The following is an 18,889-nucleotide window of genomic DNA, read 5'->3' as shown; positions in this document are numbered from 1 at the left end:
AAAAGTGCCAGGAAGAGAAGTAAAATGAAAATTCTTTTGGATAATTTCTAAGATTTATTCTAGTAAGTGGTTGAAATGACTCCTGAAGAGTGGGTTTGATTTCTTCTGGAGACCTAAGGTTAGCAACATTATGACAAATGTGTGCTTCTATGGAGCAGTGCATATTAAGGAAAGTTTTCAGAAAACTGTGGAGAGAAACAACTTTAATGCTTGATCTTTTCTATTTATAATGTATAATGTGGTGTGTCAGCCTTCCACTACTATGACAAAATACCTGATTTAAACAGTTTTTCAGAGTTGTCAAGGCAGAGGTCAGGAGGGAGAGATGGCAATTTTAGTTTCAGGGTGTCAATTTAAAGTGTCAGTTTGGAGTGGCAGCTTGTAGTGGACCTGTGTGTCACGGGAGAAAAGATTTATTTTGACTCATAGTTTTAGAGGTTTCAGTCCATGGTTGTTTGGCCCCCATCATTTTAGCTTTTGGTGGTGTAGAATAAAATGATCGGGAGCATAGGGCAAGGTGGCTGGTAGGCAAAGAGAGAGGGGAGAGGGAGAAGAAGAAGGAGGAGAGGACAAAGATGAAGAGAAAGAGAAGGAATAGAAGAAGAAGATGAAGAGAAAGAGGAGGAAGTGAAGGAGGAGAGAGTGGGTGAGAGGAAGAGAGAAAGGACCAGGGAACAAAACATAACTGTCACGAGCAAGCTATGCCATTAATGCAGACCAAACATGCTTTTGTCTTTCCACAATGTCAGGATTTAATAACAATAGATTCAGAAGTTATACCATTTTCAGTGGTTGTGATTCACTGAATACTTATGTATCACCTGATAGTCATAAATCAGGCAATGACAAATTCTTTTATTCCATTTCATTCTTAATTTCTGGTATCTGTAGCACTCAATTTACACATTATGCTTTACACAATCGTATAAGAGCAAAGAAAGGGTTAACCTTTCTGGTGTATGGTTAGGGAATGCTGTGTCAAGAGCACAGGTAGATATGAATGCAAAGAGTCAACAGTCAACCTAGGTGGTCAGATAAGGATTTTAAGAAACCAGTTTTGCAGAGTTGTCAAGGCAGAGGTCAGGAGGGAGGGATGGCAATTTTAGTTTCAGAGTGTCAATTTGAAGTGTCAGTATGGAGTGGCAGCTTGTAGTGGACCTATGTGTCACCAGCAGGAGAGACTGGGCTGTACGGAAGCCTGTAGGGACAGAACCAGGTCTCACTGCTGTGGCACTTCTGGATAACTTGCCCACAAGGAGTGCAAGCTTCTTCTAACCATGGCGCAACACTGCAGCTTTTTTCTACTTCACTTCTGATTTGGGACCATTGTGCAACCCCGTCTCTCAGCAGTTATAAATAAACGTTATCTGGGAAAAGCAACCAAGAACAAGCCACAAAATAGCACAAGAACGAGTCCGTGGAGCACACCAGGAGACGGGAGCGACACTGCAGGGTTGAGGAGACTTTGAAGATCCCTAATTCTCCAGACCCCCCTACAACCCACCCTACCTAAAGCCTTGACCTGCCCCCACTTAGTCTCACTTTTAAATGTCCCTGTTGGCCAATTTCAGGGCTAGGATATCTATCCTACACATGCGATGAGGAAAAAACTGAGCGTTTCCCAAATCGTAGCCGCAGTTGATAGGTTCAGTCATTACTAGAGAAGGAAAAAAAGCCTTTTCTCGCGCCTTTTACATCAGCCCACCGAGTCAGTAAGAAGGCAGTTAAGGCTTAGGGCTGCCCAGCTCTCTTTCTCGCAGCGCATCGCGGAAGGTGGGACCGGCGGCTGGAGTCTTGCGCCCCTTACCACCCCGAGGGTGCCGGCGGACCGACAGGCCTGGGGAGAGGCAAGCAACCATTGTCCACCGCCGCGCCCCAAGGGAGGGCGTGACTGCAGTTTCAGCAGCCCGGCCCGATCCTAGGGCACAAGCACCGATTTAACTGAGATGAAGGCTGGGTCCCCGGATTACGCTTGGGGGCGTGGGAGGAGGCTACCAGGCGACTCCCGATGGCCCGCAATGCAGTCGGAGGAGTACTGGACCTGAAGTGTCCCCCGTGCGGCGGCGCGCAGCACCCGGTTGCCATGGCAACCCCACGCGGTTGGTGCTGCAGGCACTTACTGCCCAGCTCCGACTGCTGCCGGAAGTGACGCTAGTTCACCTGCCGAGAGGGGGCGGGGGAAGGCGGGGGTGCAGAGGTGCCGCCGCCGCCTGCCAGTCGGGAGCGCGCGAGGCGCTGAGAGACCCAGAACCCGAGCTAGAGCCGCCTACCTGCAGCCGCCGCCCACGGCCGGGCAGCCACCATGGCGCTTCTGCTGCGCTTCGTGCTCCTGTGCGGAGTCGCGGGTGAGTGGGCGCTGTTTGGTTTCCAGCACGCTCCCAGCCCGGGGGCGCTCGCTGCCCGCGGCCACCCGGGAACAATGGGTGTGGGGGAGGGGGCGAGATTTGGGGGTCGCTGCGGCATTGGCGGGTGGGCACAATTGCACCGGAGTGATTTTGCAATGCCGAGCGCGCGAGCCGGGTGGGTGGGACGGCCCTGAAGGGAACAGCTCCGGGGGAGTGGGGTGCCTGAGGTGCCACGGCAGGGCTGAGGACCGAGCGAGGTGGTGAGGGGTGGGCGCGGCGCACCGCGCGCGCCTGGTCTGTCTCCTGGAGCGTTCTCTGCCTCGGGTACTGCTTTGCGTTCTTTGCTCCTGCCTATTCCGGTGTTAACCCTGGTCCAGCGTTACCCGATTTCCAAGCCTTGGGCTGCGAGTTTCAGGTGTCGAGTAGCCCAAGCCGGGAGGCTGAATTACGAACGCCATTATTCAATGGACACTGAGCTGTTCCAAGCCTCGAGTCGTCCAAGCTACCTCTAGGAAAGAGGCGCTGGACGAACACTAGCCTGGACATTCGTGGTCTCATAGAAGAGGCTGCTACCTAGAGGGGAAATTGGGAGTAGACCGTGGGAAATCAAAAGTAGGTGCCTGCAAAAATGTGGTATCGATTTGTGCGGTCCTGGGCAAAGTGCAAAGGAAAAATCTAATAACCTTGGTTTGAGTTTGTGATGAGTTGGTTCATATTAAAGATAAGATATTGCAACTTGTACGGGGTAATTCCTAGAGGACTCGCCAAGTACATTTTTTGACTGCACCTTTTTTTTTTTTTTTTTTTTTTTTTCTGGGAGGAGAAAAGGCATTTAAAATATGCGTGGACCATTAGCGTAAATATTTTGACACTTGAAAAAACTGATCTGTTTCCACAAGTCTGTTTTAACCACCTGATCTTAGTCCAGGCACTTGCGGCCTTTTGTAACTGAATGATTCTTTAAAAAATAAAATAAAATCCATAGGTGGGACTCTAAGAGGCATACTTTATGTAGCCTACGGAAGAATTTTTTTTTCTTTCAAAGTGCTCTGCAGCAATATCGGGTGGCCTTGTCTGTTGGGATGGCTCTCAGCTTCCTGTTGAAATGTTAATTTCATTGTTGGATGCCACAGCTGTGAGCATTACTCATGGGATCAACATTCTATTAACAAGTCTAATCTTCGATCTGAGTCTATAGCACTACCTCCACTTTTTTTTTTTTTTGGATACATATCAGTTAGGCTGGGCTGAAATTTCGAAAGAAATCTCCTGGGGGAAAAAAAAATGTCAAATAACCAGTTTACTTTCCCACCTTTGTTTTGTCAAGGCCTAAACTGAAGTTAAAGTTGAAAACATAAGGTTTGTGTTGTCAGGAAAAAAAAAAAGTCCTAGACTGTATCTCAAGCAGAATATAAACCACCGTGTAGAGATACTCCCACCCCCGCCCCGGGGTGGGGTGGGGGGGTCTTCAGGTAATTAGACTTAATTTTTTTTCCCCCAGAATACTTCACTTTGGTAGGCACAATCCCAGTTGAGGATTTATTAATACTATGTAGTCATTCTGTTCATGACGTATGTGTACATTAGGGTACAGCGAATACCTATATTATTATAAGATAAACGTCTTCTGCCAAACAGGACAACTCTTTTCCCCCCAGTGTTGCGACTTAAGAAACAACTCAGAAACTGTGTAATTGGTAAATGCTCAAGCATTTCTTTAGATATTTCAGACCACTGTAGAAATGCATTGCTGTGAACTCAAGTTCATTGTTAACATTATTGAATCCTATATTAGCAAAACAAGGCTTGCATATTAAAAGTTACAGTGCTATATGATAGCTATTCATCTAGATTTGTCTCTTTAGAGTTTTGTGGTATACTGTAGCTGGTGAGGAGACTCCCTGGTGCATTTTTTTTTTCTTTTTGTAAAGGTGCCTTTTTATTTTTTAGTATCTTTATTTTTATTTATTTATTTCTTTAATGTGGTGCTGAGGATCGAACCCAGGGCTTCACGCATGGGAGGCACGTGCACTCTACCTCTGAGCTACAAACCCAGCCACTCTCTGGTGCATTTTTTAAAAAATTTTTAATATTTATTTTTCAGTTTTCGGCGGGCACAACATCTTTGTATGTGGTGCTGAGGATCGAACCCAGGCCACACGCATGCCAGGCGAGCGCGCTACCGCTTGAGCCATATCCCCAGCCCTCTGGTGCATTTTTAAGGCCTGTGTGGCAGCAAGTCTGACTGTCATGAATAGTAGCAACAGTAGAGCAGTGGCAGTAGCAGTAGTAGTATTAAACCCTTGATTCAGCAGTTATTAAATGCTAAACTCTTTTCCAAGGACTGTGCATGCACTCAATCTATTAAATAACCCTTGAGGGTATTTCTTATAATTATTCCTGTTGTGTAAGCAGAGAAACTGAGGCATGGAATAGTTATGTAACTAAACTTGTCAGGGCATAAATTTGCATTCTAGTCTGTGCTCTTATCACTATGCTATTATGTGTCTGAAACAGCCATTTTTCTCTTTGATTACCTCTAATTAAAATCCTAATTTCTGCCATTGGCCACCTGTCATTTATTAAGAACCTGTTGTTGGGTTGATTGGATACCAATTATTAAAGACTTTTCTTATTCACTTTTAAACTTCATGATCTTAGGTGAATACTTTCAGGCACTGTGAGTGCTCTAGGATATTCTCCAGAGCTTAGACTGGTGTTGGAAACTGTGGCCCATGCCTAAGGCATCATTATTAGACTTGGCTAAAGTAATAGGGTGATGCTGGTTTTCACAGCACCAATGAGTGGGAGCTAAAAAATGTTCAACCAATAGCTAAAAAATGTTAGCTATTTGATGGTGACCAGGCCACTATCCTCTCTATGTGCTCCATTTGCCTATGTGTCAAGAATGGAGATACTGCAGAAGGTGTTTGGGAGGTTTGGTCAAAGGATAAAATATTTCATGGAGATGGGAGGAATAAGTTCAAGAGATTTGTTGTTCAACATGCTGGTATAGTTAATTGCAACATATTATGTTTTTGAAAATTGCTGAGAGTAGATTGGAAGCACCACAAAAAATAAGTATGAGATAATGCATAAGTTAGCTACATCATAGTTATTCCCCAGTGCTTTATCTCTGACCTTACTGTTGTATCTTATGCCCCCCACTCCCCAGTTGTCATAGATAATAATAACCCATGTACCAAATGCACTTATCTCTTTGGAGCTTCATGACACCTATTTTGGTTCTTTTCAACCTTGTTAACCTGCCCTTAATTGCCTTCTATAATAGGTCCTTTAAATGTCATCTTTCCTATGGTTCGGCCCATAACCCTCTTCTCAATTTCAATCTTAACCCTGGATGACCTTCTGTGTCCATCACTGTAACCACCAAGTAGTTGCAACTATGTGAAAATATTTCCAGCCAAGTCTACTTCTTTGAGTTCTGGGCTACTATTTTCAACTAATAGTCAGTTTTTGAGGTACTTGAGTACCTTAGACTTTCCAAGTTTCCCAAAATGAATTCATCTGTTAATTGATTTATGAAATGATTCAGTCACCCAGCACTTTATGGTCTACTATGTACTAGGCCCTATGCTAGGTGCCTCTAAAATAGTATATGGCATTGCATATTGCACATGGTGTGGTTTTCCAGGTAGATGGTAGTTTTTTTGCAGAGACATGAAGATGCGAAAGGTATGATGTATCTTGAGAGTTGAGAAGTTCAGTGTATATAAAGCATCTAAAGAACACTGCTCAGACATTTAATATGCATCTGAGTCATTCTTATGAGGAGGTCTGGGGTGGGGCCTGGGATTTTATTTTATTTTAACAGGTTTCACGTGATGTCACTGCTGACCTCATTTCATGTGGGCAAAGAGCTAAAGATTGTGCTTGAGAGCTCCATAGGAAATGATAGATCAGTCACACTATGTCCCATACCCCTATGGCACCAAGAAGCCTATGGAGGTAATGAAGAAATAAGATTATTCTCTTGAGTGGTAATAATGCAGCAGTTCTGGAAGCAAGTAGAACCAATGGATCTAACACAGGAGTTCCTCTGGGATGATCTGGATGGACATAAGCAGTCCCTGTAGAAACACAGCAGAGCAAAGTTAGGCTTTCTTTTGATTTGGAAAGCTTGTCTGAGGAAGTAGAACTTGGTAGTTGCTTGAATGAGTGGCAAGAAAAAGTTGAAGAAAAGCAATTGAATTTTTGACTTGAGTGTATGATAATGTCACTGACCTACAGGAGGAATACATAAAAGAGGAGCAGGTTTTAGGGAGGGAACAATGAACTTAGCATCTGAGGTGCCTGAGAATGTTGGAAGTTAAAAAAATAAATAAAACCAGTAGAAAGATTTAAACAAAGGACTGGATCTTAAAAGAGAGGCAATGTTTGGTGTTGCAGAATTGAGAAATCCCTGCTGTTATGATTCACCTGTGTGAGGCTAACCTGGAAATGCAGGTAGGACTAGAAGATAAGGTGAAAATGAGGCAGGAGAAACACCAATCTCTAAGAAATAGACACAAAATGAGGAATGTAGGAGCAAGAAGATAGGAGAACCAGAAGGTGACAGTGTCTTAGAGACTGATGGAGAAATGAGGCTGGTCTTACTATCTGGCGACTATTGAGAAATTCAGGAAGTTATTGATTCCACAGGAGGGACAGTTTTTGTACTGGTGAGAGTAAAAGCTGGATTTCAATAGGTTGACTGCATATCAGGTTAGTGGAAGATGTGCTGTACTTTGCACTTGCATGTAGTATGATGGTGAGGCACCACCCATTGGCCTTAATCCCAGAGGGCAGTGCATACCCCAAGAAAGAAGGTGGAAGCTAGCTAATAAGGACTCTCTTAACTTTCCTCCTTTTAGACCTATAATCTTATTCACCTTATAATTTTCCCCTAGAACACTGTATTTCTCATTCAGATTAGTTCCTGAACCCTTCAGCTTCTCAGTGATGTCATTCTCTCTCCTCTCTTAAATTTCCATCTCATCAACTTTCAGCAAGCTTATTTATTCCTCTTTATAGCCCTTCTCCTTTCAACACTGCTCATCCTTCCCCTTTCTTAACCAGGCTTCTTGAAGGAGTTGCCTGCATTTACTGACTCCATTATCTCCTTTCTTGTTGCTAATTCTTCCATTCTTTGAAATAGAATTTCCACCCCCTTTGCTGTAGACTGCAGTTTTCCAATGGGCGCCTCATGCCTTCAGCCTCCTAAAACCCTCTCAGCACACTTTCCCCTTTGACCTATTCTTCATCTTCTTTTATCGTTGTCTCTTTATAAATGCAGAGGCTCCTAAATTTATGGTTTCATTCACCATTTTGGTGCGGATAGCCTGCGGTCTATTTCTAGTTTCTGTCTCCCAAGCTTTATCCATAATATCAAACCACTTTCCTGGCATCTCTGCTTAGACTTATCAGAGGCATCTCCAACTAAACCTGTTTACACATTATTCCCACTCACATTAAGTGGCTTTTTCAGCTACAAAAAAATGCCCAGGTAGAAAAACAGATCTTAGATTTGACTCTTCTTATACTCCCACCTGCTCCCATCCAATTTTGAAGACCCTTGTATCCTTCCAGCCACTACCTGTAATCCAGGTTAAACCACCATCTCTTGTTGAAGTATTTTCATAATTGGCCTCAGATCAAGTGAGCTCTTCCCTGCTCCAGGCATATCCTGTTACAGCAGCATGTCCTAGCACTTATCAAACATGCCTTTATTGTAATTGTTTTCTCTCTCCATATGCTACATTTCATTAGGTCAGGGACTGTTTACATTTTGTTTCCAGCATATGGCACAGTGATGTTCATTGAATGTATGGGAAAAGGTGTGCTAGACAGGAATCTATGCTTGTGGCTTGGAAAGGATCTACAGGGGAAAGAACATTTGTAGATCAAGAATAGGTACATCTTGGAAGAGATGGGCAAGGCTGGGCTCTGTATCATGCACAGTCAGCTTTGTGTACATTGGCTTTGTCAGGGGTTCAGGAATGGAGTGAATGCGCATTTCAACGCCAGTCTCAAATTTTAATCTCCTGTTTGCAGTCTGTTCTCTTCCCTCCCCTTCTCAGCATTTCTTCTTTCATACATAAGTCATTATTGGGTGAAAATTGATCCTTTCTTTAATTAAAGAAAATAATAGAGGCTGGGTGTTTTGGATTGGATTGATTTGGTGGCCAGCAAGTAGTAGATGTGAACTTTAAAGTAATTACTAAAGTTATACAGAAAGTAATTAAATATTATCTAACCAAAATGACCTTAGGGCTTTATCTGACTTTCATCTAACTTGTATTTTTTAAGTAAACAAATTTCATACTCTAGAATAATAACTGTTGGATTGGTTTGGATTTAGATTGTTTTCTATGGATTGTGGTGCTACATAAGAGAAGAAAGTAAAGAGGAATAACCTTTTTGAGTTCTGGTTTCTTAACCTTTTCTACTTGATTTCTCCAGTGGGGTTGGAAGTACAGATGGCAGTATGTGAGGGGTATGGAAGAAGGTCACCTTGGCATGGGGAAGATCCATTCAAGAAGCTGGCACCCAGGTCATGGTTTGGGTTGGTAGTCTCTTGGGGGCTCTGTTATTTGTATTGCTTTGTAAGTGTTCAGAATTTAAACATGGAGTTTTGTTTTGTTTTGTTTTTGCTTGGTGTGGTACACAACCTGTAACCCCAGCAGCTTAGGAGGCTGAGGTAGGGGCATCACAAGTTCAGAGCCAGCATCAGCAATTTAGTGAGGCCCTAGGTAAGTTAGTGAGACCCTGTCTGTATCTGAAGACTGGAGATATATTCCCTCTCCCTCTCCCTCTCCCCCCTCCCCCTCCCCCCCTTCCTGATCATCTTGTGAGCCATTTCCCTCCATTACACTCTTCTACCATGATGTTCTGCTTCACTTAGAGCCCTGAGGAATGGAGCCAGCCTTCTGTGGACTAAGACCTCTGAAATCATGAATCCTCAAAAAAACTTTTCCTCCTCTACAATTGTTCTTGTTGGGTTCTTTAGTCACAGCAGCATAAAAGCTGACTGAAACAGAAATTGGTACCAAGTTGGGGTCATTGATGTTTCTAACCTGACCGTGGGACTGAGAAACTTTTTGAGCTTTTTGGAATTGGTGGTAGGAGTTTTGAGATGCTTAGCAGTGAAAGCAGAAAATATTTTAGATTGTTGTAAGCAGAGCTTAATGGATGATTCTGATGGGCACTCAGAAGATAAGAATGCCAATTGGACTGTGGACATTGAAGAAAGGGCTCAAGAGGGTTCACAGGAGGACTATTGGAATTTGGATTAGAGGTCATTCGCGTTATGTTCTGGCTGAGGGGTTGCCTGCATTATACCTGTGTCCTGGGACGTTCTGTGAGGCCGATTTTAAAAGCAACGGACTTCTTAATCTGGCAAAAGAAATATCTAGGCAGCATAGAATTCAGGCAGTGGCATGAATATTGGCTGGAAGCTTTTAGCCAAATTTATTGTGATAATCAGGAGCAGAAAGCAGAGCAGAAAGATTTGAAAACTTAAGACTTTAAAGGTGGGAGTAAAACTGGGGCTAAGGTAGAGTTGCATTTGTTAAAGACTGGTCTGTCACTAAAGAAATGCTAAAGACTTTGCCTGGAGACAATGAGAAAGATTGGCTTGAGGGGATCTCTGAAGCTAGCAAGATCACACCCTTCTCAAGCTGGAGGGAGCAAGAGTGAAAATCCTCTTGAGAAGTGACCAGTGGGGAATCCATCTTGCACTGAGGGCCTGGGAAGTTTTTTTCAAAGTGCTCAGACACCTAGACACTCAGAGGCTGGTGCAGCCAGGGTCCCTGGAGGCTTGACTTCTCTTCAAGATGGTGGCAGACCTTCGCATCAACCACATAGTGCTGGTTTTGCTGGAATACAGGATGCTGGAGTTAGGAGGTCTTGGAGGCGTCTACCAAGATTTCAAAGGAAAGCCTGGGAGGCCAGACAAAGCGCAGCAGGGTTGAAGTCCCTGCGGGCAGCCCATGAGAAGGGTGAAGCAGGGAGGTGTGAGGAGGAAGCCAAAGCTGCAGTGGAGACCCCCAAGATTAATGCCAGTAGTAATGTGGGACGTCATCCTAGGAAAGGTGCAGGAATTGATCAGAGAAAGGCCAATAGAAAGGCCACTTGGGCTGCAGCCAGCAAGGCAACAGAGGTGGAGCTACAGAAGCCCCTTTAACAGAACATGACCATGCCAGGTGCCGGATGTGGAGCTACAGGACTTATTTGCCCAGCTGGATTTCAGTCTTGCTTTGGTCTTATCACTTCTTTCTATACCCCTACTTTTTGGAATGGAAATATTTACTCTGTACTATTATATACTGTATACTTGTAGATTACTTTCAATTTCATAGGCGCTCACAATGTGAGATTGCCTTGAATTTCAGAGAAGACTTTGGACTTGAATTTTGAGCAAATTCTTGGAACTTTTGAGACTGTGGAGACTCTTGGGAATGGACTAAATGTATTTTGCATTGTCAGATGAGTGTGAGCTTTTGGGGACCAGGGGTGGAATGTTATGGTTTGGATGTGAGGTATCCCCAAAAACCTCATGTGCGAGACAATACGACAGGGTTCAGAAAGATAATGATTGGATTATTAGAGCCTTAAACAAATCAGTGAATTAATCACCTGATGGGATTAATTTAGTGGTAACTGAAGGCAGGTGGGGTGTGGCTGGAGGAGGCGGGGCATTGGGGGCATGGCTTTGGGTATGTATTTGTATCTGGCAAGTGGAGATCTTGCTCTCTGCTGCCTAATTGCCATTGTGAATCATGTCCCTCTGCCACACTCTTACGCTATGATGTCCTGCCTTACCTCGAGCCCCAAGGAATGGAGCCTGCTGCCTGTGGATTGAGACATCTGAAACTGTGAGCCCCTCAATAAACCTTTCCTCCTCTACAGTTGTTCTGGTTGGGTCATTTAGTCACAGCAGCAAAAAGGCTGACAAAAACACTGACTTTAAAAAGGGCTGGGGATGTGGCTCAGTGGTTAAGTTAGTAATCAATGGCAACATGGTAATGGAATAACATTTTAGCTCTTCTGTGAATTTCCATTTGTCTTTTTAAAAACCCTTCTCCACCTCACAGCCTCACCCATTCTGATGTAGAATAAGGAGTTAGGCAATTAAAGTCTTACAGGTAACTTAAATCAGCAGTTTTTGCAGTTTAGTTGGCAGAGTGCTTATAGGAGAAAAAGACTGTTTCCTGCTCTGTGGGCAAAGTGAAGATAGGAGAAGAGAGGGAGATAATAACAACAGTCTGTTTTTAGGGTAGGTATGAAATCAGTGGTGTGGTTTGGTTTGTTGTTTGGTATTTGGTGAGAAGAAGGATTAACAGTTAAGTGAACAACATGTTTACATACTGAGCAAAGGCAAATTTCTTCGGAAACCTTTAAATCATTTTGATGCCTTCAAAGGTAGTTTACAAATTGGATTGGGAATGATTTTTACTTCATTTACTTCTAAGAAATAAAAATGTTTGAATTTCTCAAAGAAACAAGAAGTTGTGGTTACTTTTGTATCATCCTGTGGTATAGACATGTTTTCTACGTGAGCTTTACAGGCTTATTCAAAGAAAGATGGTCAGTCTGCATAGACAAAGTTCTCCCGAGGAATCCCATGGGACATCCAGATACAGGGAATCACCTTTGTTGAGCCATGTCTTTGTTAAATCCAAAGTGTGACTATCGCTGACCCACCTCAGTCTTTACAAGTAAGTGTCTTGAACTGTTGAATACCAGAACATTCTCAAATAGGATTTCTCTAATGGACCAGACAGTACTTTTGACTTTGTACCAGAGTAGTTCTTCAGTAAGAATAGAGAAGACTCTAACTTAAGTCAGTTGTACAATATGAAATCTGATATTTCTAGAATGAACTGTTAAGTCTGGGCTCAGCAGTTAACATACCTTATTTATTTATTTTTTTAACATGATTTCACACACATCATGTTTGAATCCACTCAACAACCTCAGGGCAAGAACGACACATTATAATGTTCTTATTGAACATTCTGAAGCCAGGTTCTGAAGCCAAGACCTAAGTCCAACATGATGTGGCAATAGTGTAAAGCAACGTTGTCCTACATAAGTATCATGCAAGCCACAGATGTAATTTAACATTTTCTAGTAGCCACATTAAAAGACCATAGGAAAGAGGTGAATTAATTTGAATGTAATTTGTTTAACCCAATTTATACAGAAGATATATATATTTCCATATGTAGTCAAATTAAAAACACTGAGCTGATCTTTGAAATCTGATCAGTGTTTTACTTGGCTAAAACCGCTCATTTTATTGTTTGCCAGCCCTCTTTACAGTGTTGGGCAGCTGCCTTAATGGTCAGCATTGGGCTAGAACTTGGAGCTTTACTTCTGTTTAGTCCTAGAATGTCTAACCTGAAAAGGCATGGATGCACAGTGCCATCAGAACAGCTTTGTCCAATGGAACATGCCTTTGGAATTGTTCTAGTGAGGGTTCTCTAAAATGATTATTCATGTCATATAGTATTTCCTTGTTGGCAGTGAGCTTAAAGTCTATCATTTCTTAGTTTCTTGTAATCATGAGAGAATTTGTTACATGCACACAAAATTGTATCAGCTATCCTTATCAATAATTAGGAACATTCACATTTTAAGTATAAGGCAGAAAAAAAAAATAAGTCTGTGCACAGAAATCGTATTTTTAACTTGACCATAGCGGGGAAAATGCATTTCTGTAGAGGTGCAAAATAAACAGGATAGAATGGCCCTCCTAATGGTTGCTGAGGAGATTTGAATTCACTATGGTATGTTAAAAAGGAATTTATAGCAAGATTGAAGCAATGAATTTAGATATGCTCCCAGTGGGCATGATTTTCTTATTGTAAGTAATCATTTCTGTGTTGATTTCAGGCTTTTTTTATAAGGAGACACATCATTTAATCATTTTACTGTTTCTGAGGTTTCTTATTTTCTGTGATTTATAAAACACTTATTTCATCTGAATGCATTTTTCCTTGGGCGGGGGGAGCGCAAAAAGTCACTTTTTCTATCTTATGTTAATTAAAAAAGAAGAGAAGTAAGCTGAGGTTTTTATGAGCAAGGAAGCCAAGGAAGATTTCCTAAAATGGAGTGGTACATATTCTATGAAGGTGATGAAAATATTCACCATGGCAACTGGTCTGCTTTACCCATAATGCAAAGCACCATATTTGCATTTCTCTTTTTTCTTTTTGTGAGAGAATTCTGAAATTAGCATCTGTGTATGAGAGGCCTAGGGAGAGGTAATGTACTGTTTAGATTGAAATGAAGGACTAGGATAATTTGGATTGGAATTGAGAGTTGAATGCTTCCCTCAGATTTATGTCTGCTCCGGGGAAATAGGGAAGGGGTGGATCTCCATTTCAGGAGATGCTTGTGGAAAATCTGTCTGCTTGTGTACTTTAACTCCCTCTCTGGCTTTCCATTAGGGTTTACATTTTCACCAGTCCTGCTTTCTAAGAAATTCTAAATATTTCTCAGAAGCCACCTCAGTCCCTGTGGAAGTTCCAGGGTAAATATGTACTATAACACAAACATATAGCCAAGATGTTGTGATTGTGCCTCAGAAGACAGAATTAAGACACCATTCCAGGACTTTTGGCAAGCTTAAGTCCAGAGACTGGAGTTTTCGCTCTCTTTATTCTAAGTTAATATAGTTTGCCTCCTTTGTCACAGAGAAAGTAGAGCTTTGCAGGTATAAATTCCCTTAATTTCTTGAACCCCAATATGTGAACTTAATCATAACTGTACCAATCCTTAGGTCCTTCTCTCCCTCTAGTATTTTTCATTTATTTGGTTTTAGAGTGCTGGGGGTGGAGCCCAAGGGCATCTGAGCATGTTAGGCAAGCACCCTACCACTGAGCCATGCCCCCAGCCTCTTCCCTCCAGTCTTAATTAAAGGTGTCTTGTCTTTTAAGTTGCCCAGGCTGGCCTTGAACTTGTGATCCTTTTGTTGGTATTCATTTTACAGAAGAAAACATCTAGTCATAAAGAGGCTAGAAATTGCCGGTGGCCAAACATTTAATTTGAATTTGAACTCAGATCTGACTTAGAAATCCAAACTGTTTCTTTCTTTCTTTTTTTTTTTTTTTTTAAGTTTCATTTATTTATTTGTTTTTGGTACCAGGGATTTAACCCAGGGGTACTTAACCACTGAGCAACCATCCCCAGCCCTTTTGTATATTTAATTAGAGACAGGGTCTCACTGAGTTGCTTAGGGCCTGGCAGTTGCTGAGGATGGCTTTGAACTCTCAATCCTCCTTCCTCAGCCTCCTGAGTTGTTGGGATTACAGGCATGCACAGCCGGTCAAACCCACACTTCTGATGGGCTGAACTGCTCCCATAATTCAGGATGCCAGTATTTAAGAAAAGTTCTCATTTTGGGGGAAGGGGACTCAGAGGGCTGTTAATGCCATTGAGATGTGTGGAGGGCAGGGGAAGAGACAGTGTCAGAAAGACTTCTTATTAGTTGACTGATTGGCCTAGAATTAGAACATATTTAGATCTGAAATATGTAGTTTAGTTTAACATCCTTAATTTATGTTTGAGCCCTAGAGAAGCAACTTGTCCAAAATGATTCAGAGCTTGTTTGTTTGTTTGTGATGGATTTGACAATAGATTTCTAGTCTGATATTTAGTTCTGTTAAGAAAAAAGAAAAGAAGAAAAGAATTATTAACCCAACTCTACCTAAATTGCTACCTAGAAATCTAGTGTGGAAGAGAAATACTGTAAACTCTAGACCTTCCTCTACTATGGTGATTGGAATGGGGTTTCAAATGGTGTACTCATTGAGTGTTATAGTGATTTCAGAAATGAAATCTCTGTGGGGTGTTCACCGATTGACTCTTACACCCAGGATGAATGTGGCTGAGGAGTCGTCTGCCTGAGTTTGTAATATTGCTCCATTAGTTCACTCTCTTTTTCCACCCCCTAAAGTGGGAATAATACCAGTAGTACATCTTTCAGGGAGTCATTATGAGAATGGAAAGAAGTGTGAACAAGGTATTTTGAAAAATGCTTTACTATTTGTTGTTGAGGTGATGGTTTCCCCACTTTCATCTCAGCTTATTTCTAGTGCACTTGCTTTTTTTATTTTCAATATTTTTATTTTTTGGTTTTAGGTGGACACAGTATCTCTATTTTACATTTATGTGGTGCTGAGGATCGAACCCAGTGCCCCACGCATGCTAGACAAGCACTCCACCACTGAACCACAATCCTGGCCCTGTTGCACTTGATTTTTGATTCTCATGGTGGATAGGGAGCCAGGAGTTGACATTTTTAAAAAGTACATAGAAAAGCAAAAACTATCCTTGTGGCATTTCATTCATTGTTAGTAATTTATTTGTTGATTTTCTTAGTTCTGAGCACATATTAGTACTGTACATATGGGAATTAAACCACTGAAACTCCTAGACAGCAGCGGGCCTAATTTCTACCTACCCTTGTTTTCTTATCTCCCTTAAAAATATTTAGAGGCCACGTTGGAGTAGTTAATTATATTAACATGTTTAAAGTGTCTTTCTTTTTTATTAATAGAAATAGGAGCATTTGCCATTTAGGTAACTTTCACAAATATCTAATCCCAAAGCAAATTTGGTAAGGAGCAAGTTGGCACAGATGGTTGAGGGGGAAAGGACATAGTACTGCTGTGCTTCTTTTTGCATAGGTTTGGAATGTCTGCAACTTGCCAACCTAGACATCTATAGTATTTGTAGTCAAACGCACACAAAATTGTCCTTGTCCTTATCAGTCCCTTAAAAATAATAGTTCCTGGTTTTTCTAATTTATTTCTTAAAATTTCCCTGGTGAATCACTTTTCACTATTATGGTTTGATATTAAGGTTGATGAGTTCTGGGATCTGAACTCAGCAATATTACTGAATGTGTCCTCTCTAAAATAGTGACACTGATGACATGCTCTGACATGTCTCAAAAAGCTTAATATCAAGTAAGTTTCACATAACACTTGACATTGAAGTCATTCTAGCATCCTTTTGAAAAAAAATATGCAAGATTTTTGGAATGTGAATGTAAAGTTCTCTTATTATTTCTAGTTTTTTTTCCCTTTTGCTAGTATTTTTGGGATAACTAGATACTTTGCATAAATGTGAAAATTTTTTTCTTTGTGCTTCATTTTGTGTTAGAGATAGTTGAAAGATAGTCACACAAATTTTCTTTATCTGTAGTTGTGCTTTTAGAATAACTTCATGCAAACGTTTTTCTTAACACATTTCTCCTGTTAAAAATAGCTGTCGGTAAAAATAGTAAGTATTCTATTCCATGTATAGCAGACAGCAGTGACCAGGATTGTTCAGCTCCTTCTGAGCCATACTTCATGACTGATTTCTTTTCTTTCCCTGCAAGGTCTGATGGTCCTCTCTGCCATCCCCGTTCCTCTTTCAAATAGCTCCTTCACTTCACCTTCCCTTTGCTCTGAGTTCCTTCCCTCCATTTGCAATTTAGTTAGAAGTTTTATCCACTTGCGTGGTCCACAGGCCCATTGAATGAGGCTTAGGACATGCCCCCTCGAGAGGTGAACTCGGCAATATTAACAATATTACCAAGACCTTGTTAAATATGTGCTTCATGAGAGGTATATGAAACAATTACCTGTAATGGAGAAATTTGATAATGCAGAGGAGGAAGCAGTTAACACTGCTTTTGGGAACCAGGGAAACTTCAGAGAGGAGAAGATAGGTTAGATGTACTTTAGTGAATGGCTGGAGGTGTTCTTGATTGGAGAAGACAGAGCAAGGGAAAAATAGACCTTTCAGACCTAAAAGAGAGAGCATATACCAACATGGGTGTTCCACAACTGTAGACTTAGTTATTTTTGTTCCCTTAATGCTTTCTCTGATTTATTCCCTCTAGGACTGGACCTAGACCAGGACATTTTTACTATTGTGGTTACAGCTTTAGTAGAGAAGGGACTTAACTTATTCTTGTCTACTTTTAGTTGCATTTCATCTTGTTAATTTCCTCCCCACCATTTTGGAATATTTCATCTTTCATCTCTATAGTGTATCTTCTGTTTTTTTTTTTTTTTTTTTTTTTATGAAGGTACTTAAGCTTTGCTTTCTCTTCCCTCAACATATTTCAAACATGTTATCTGCTTACCTCTAGACATTCAAAATTGTTTGGTTGCTGTTTTATTCTGTTGTGATAAACACTTTCTTGATTGCTTAGCTCTTGAGACAGGTTATATAGTTGCTTATCTCAAAATTCATAGCCCCTTTCTGCACCCAGGTGAAAAGATGTCACCTGTCACTGCTTGAATTCTACATGATATACTCTTTAAAATCCTTGTACATAAGCCATCACTGTCCAGATTTCCCATTTAGTATCTTGATTAGATAGGTAAAAACATAGAAAATGTTTCCAAACATTCCTTTGTTTGTTTCCTTATGATAAAACAAAGAAAACTTTCATTCAGCAAGTATTTGGTGACTTCTAGCTGAGTACTTGAAATTTTTCTGTACTAAAGGAAAACAATGATGATCAAGACCATCATGGTCTCTGATTTCAAAGTCAGATGTGAAATGGTCACTAGAGGTGGACAGAGTCAAGCAGTTTTTGGAGATCTCTATTTGTGATGGTGGCATTATCATTGGCCTGAGGAGTACATGGAACACCTAGTTCAGTCACATATGGCACAAGGGATGCTTTCTGAGAAAAGACTGAACTGAGGCTGTGGTGGTAGGAGTTATCCTCAAAGATAGGATGGAACAGAGGAGGTATCTTAAAAGTGTGCATGTGCACAGTGGGGAATGAAATGTAGCATACTCTGAGAGTGGGAGTAGGGAGAAACCAAGGGTGGAGAGTTTCAGATCACACAGGGCATTGGAGGAGAAGTCAAGTACCTGAAGCAGTGTGGAGCCACTGGAAGTTTTCAGACATGACAGTGACATCTCTTAAAAAACAAACAAACAAAGCACTCTGTAAAGAACACTTTGTAGTATGGAGAATAGGTTTGAACGAGAAGCAATGGATACAGGGAAGCCGATAGCAGGCTCTGTTGAGGCTGTGGGAGAGGTGATAGTGGGCTGCACGTGGATAAAAGTGGTTGGATTTGGAATATGTTAAGAAGGCAGAATTAACAGGATGTAATATTTGGTAGAGTGAAAAAGGAAGTGAATGTTGCTGCCCCTTTCCTTTAATTTTATTTCCAGGTTGATGCAAATCAATTGGTAATGCAGATGTTTCTTGTATCCATGATCTTACACAGGGCTTGATTGCCACAGGTGATGGTGGTAGGTCTCATCACCAAGATTGGGCATAAAGGAGATTCAGTGTTTTTCTGGGGGAACAAACTTGATGTCACTGGGCCCCTTTCCCCCAAGTCAGGTATGTGGGTTGAGTTCTGAAGTTAACCTCATTTTCTTACACCATAAAGGGTCTTCCAGCCCTTTTTTTTTTTTGAAGAGAGAGGGAGAGAGAATTTTTTTAATATTTATTTTTCAGTTTTCGGTGGACACAGCATCTTTATTTTTATGTGGTGCTGGGGATCTAACCC

The 18,889-nt window shown here is 41.5% G+C and overlaps 1 protein-coding gene across 2 annotated transcripts in view; it reads left to right on the top strand.

Moving 5' to 3' along the window:
- Positions 1–2,184: 2,184 nt before the first annotated feature.
- Cxadr (CXADR Ig-like cell adhesion molecule) overlaps positions 2,185–18,889 on the top strand; it is a 60,741-nt gene continuing 44,036 nt past the window's right edge. For both annotated transcript variants that reach the window (XM_071615120.1, XM_027929267.2), the window contains exon 1: positions 2,185–2,345. In XM_071615120.1, the coding sequence (XP_071471221.1) occupies positions 2,303–2,345 (43 nt within the window). In that variant the 5' untranslated portion in view covers positions 2,185–2,302. The remainder of the gene's footprint in view (positions 2,346–18,889) is intronic.

Source organism: Marmota flaviventris, chromosome 8 (assembly GCF_047511675.1).
Source record: "Marmota flaviventris isolate mMarFla1 chromosome 8, mMarFla1.hap1, whole genome shotgun sequence".
NCBI lineage: Eukaryota > Metazoa > Chordata > Mammalia > Rodentia > Sciuridae > Marmota > Marmota flaviventris.
The sequence above is the reverse complement of the archived record's forward strand: the minus strand, read 5'-3'. Positions and strand labels throughout refer to the sequence as shown.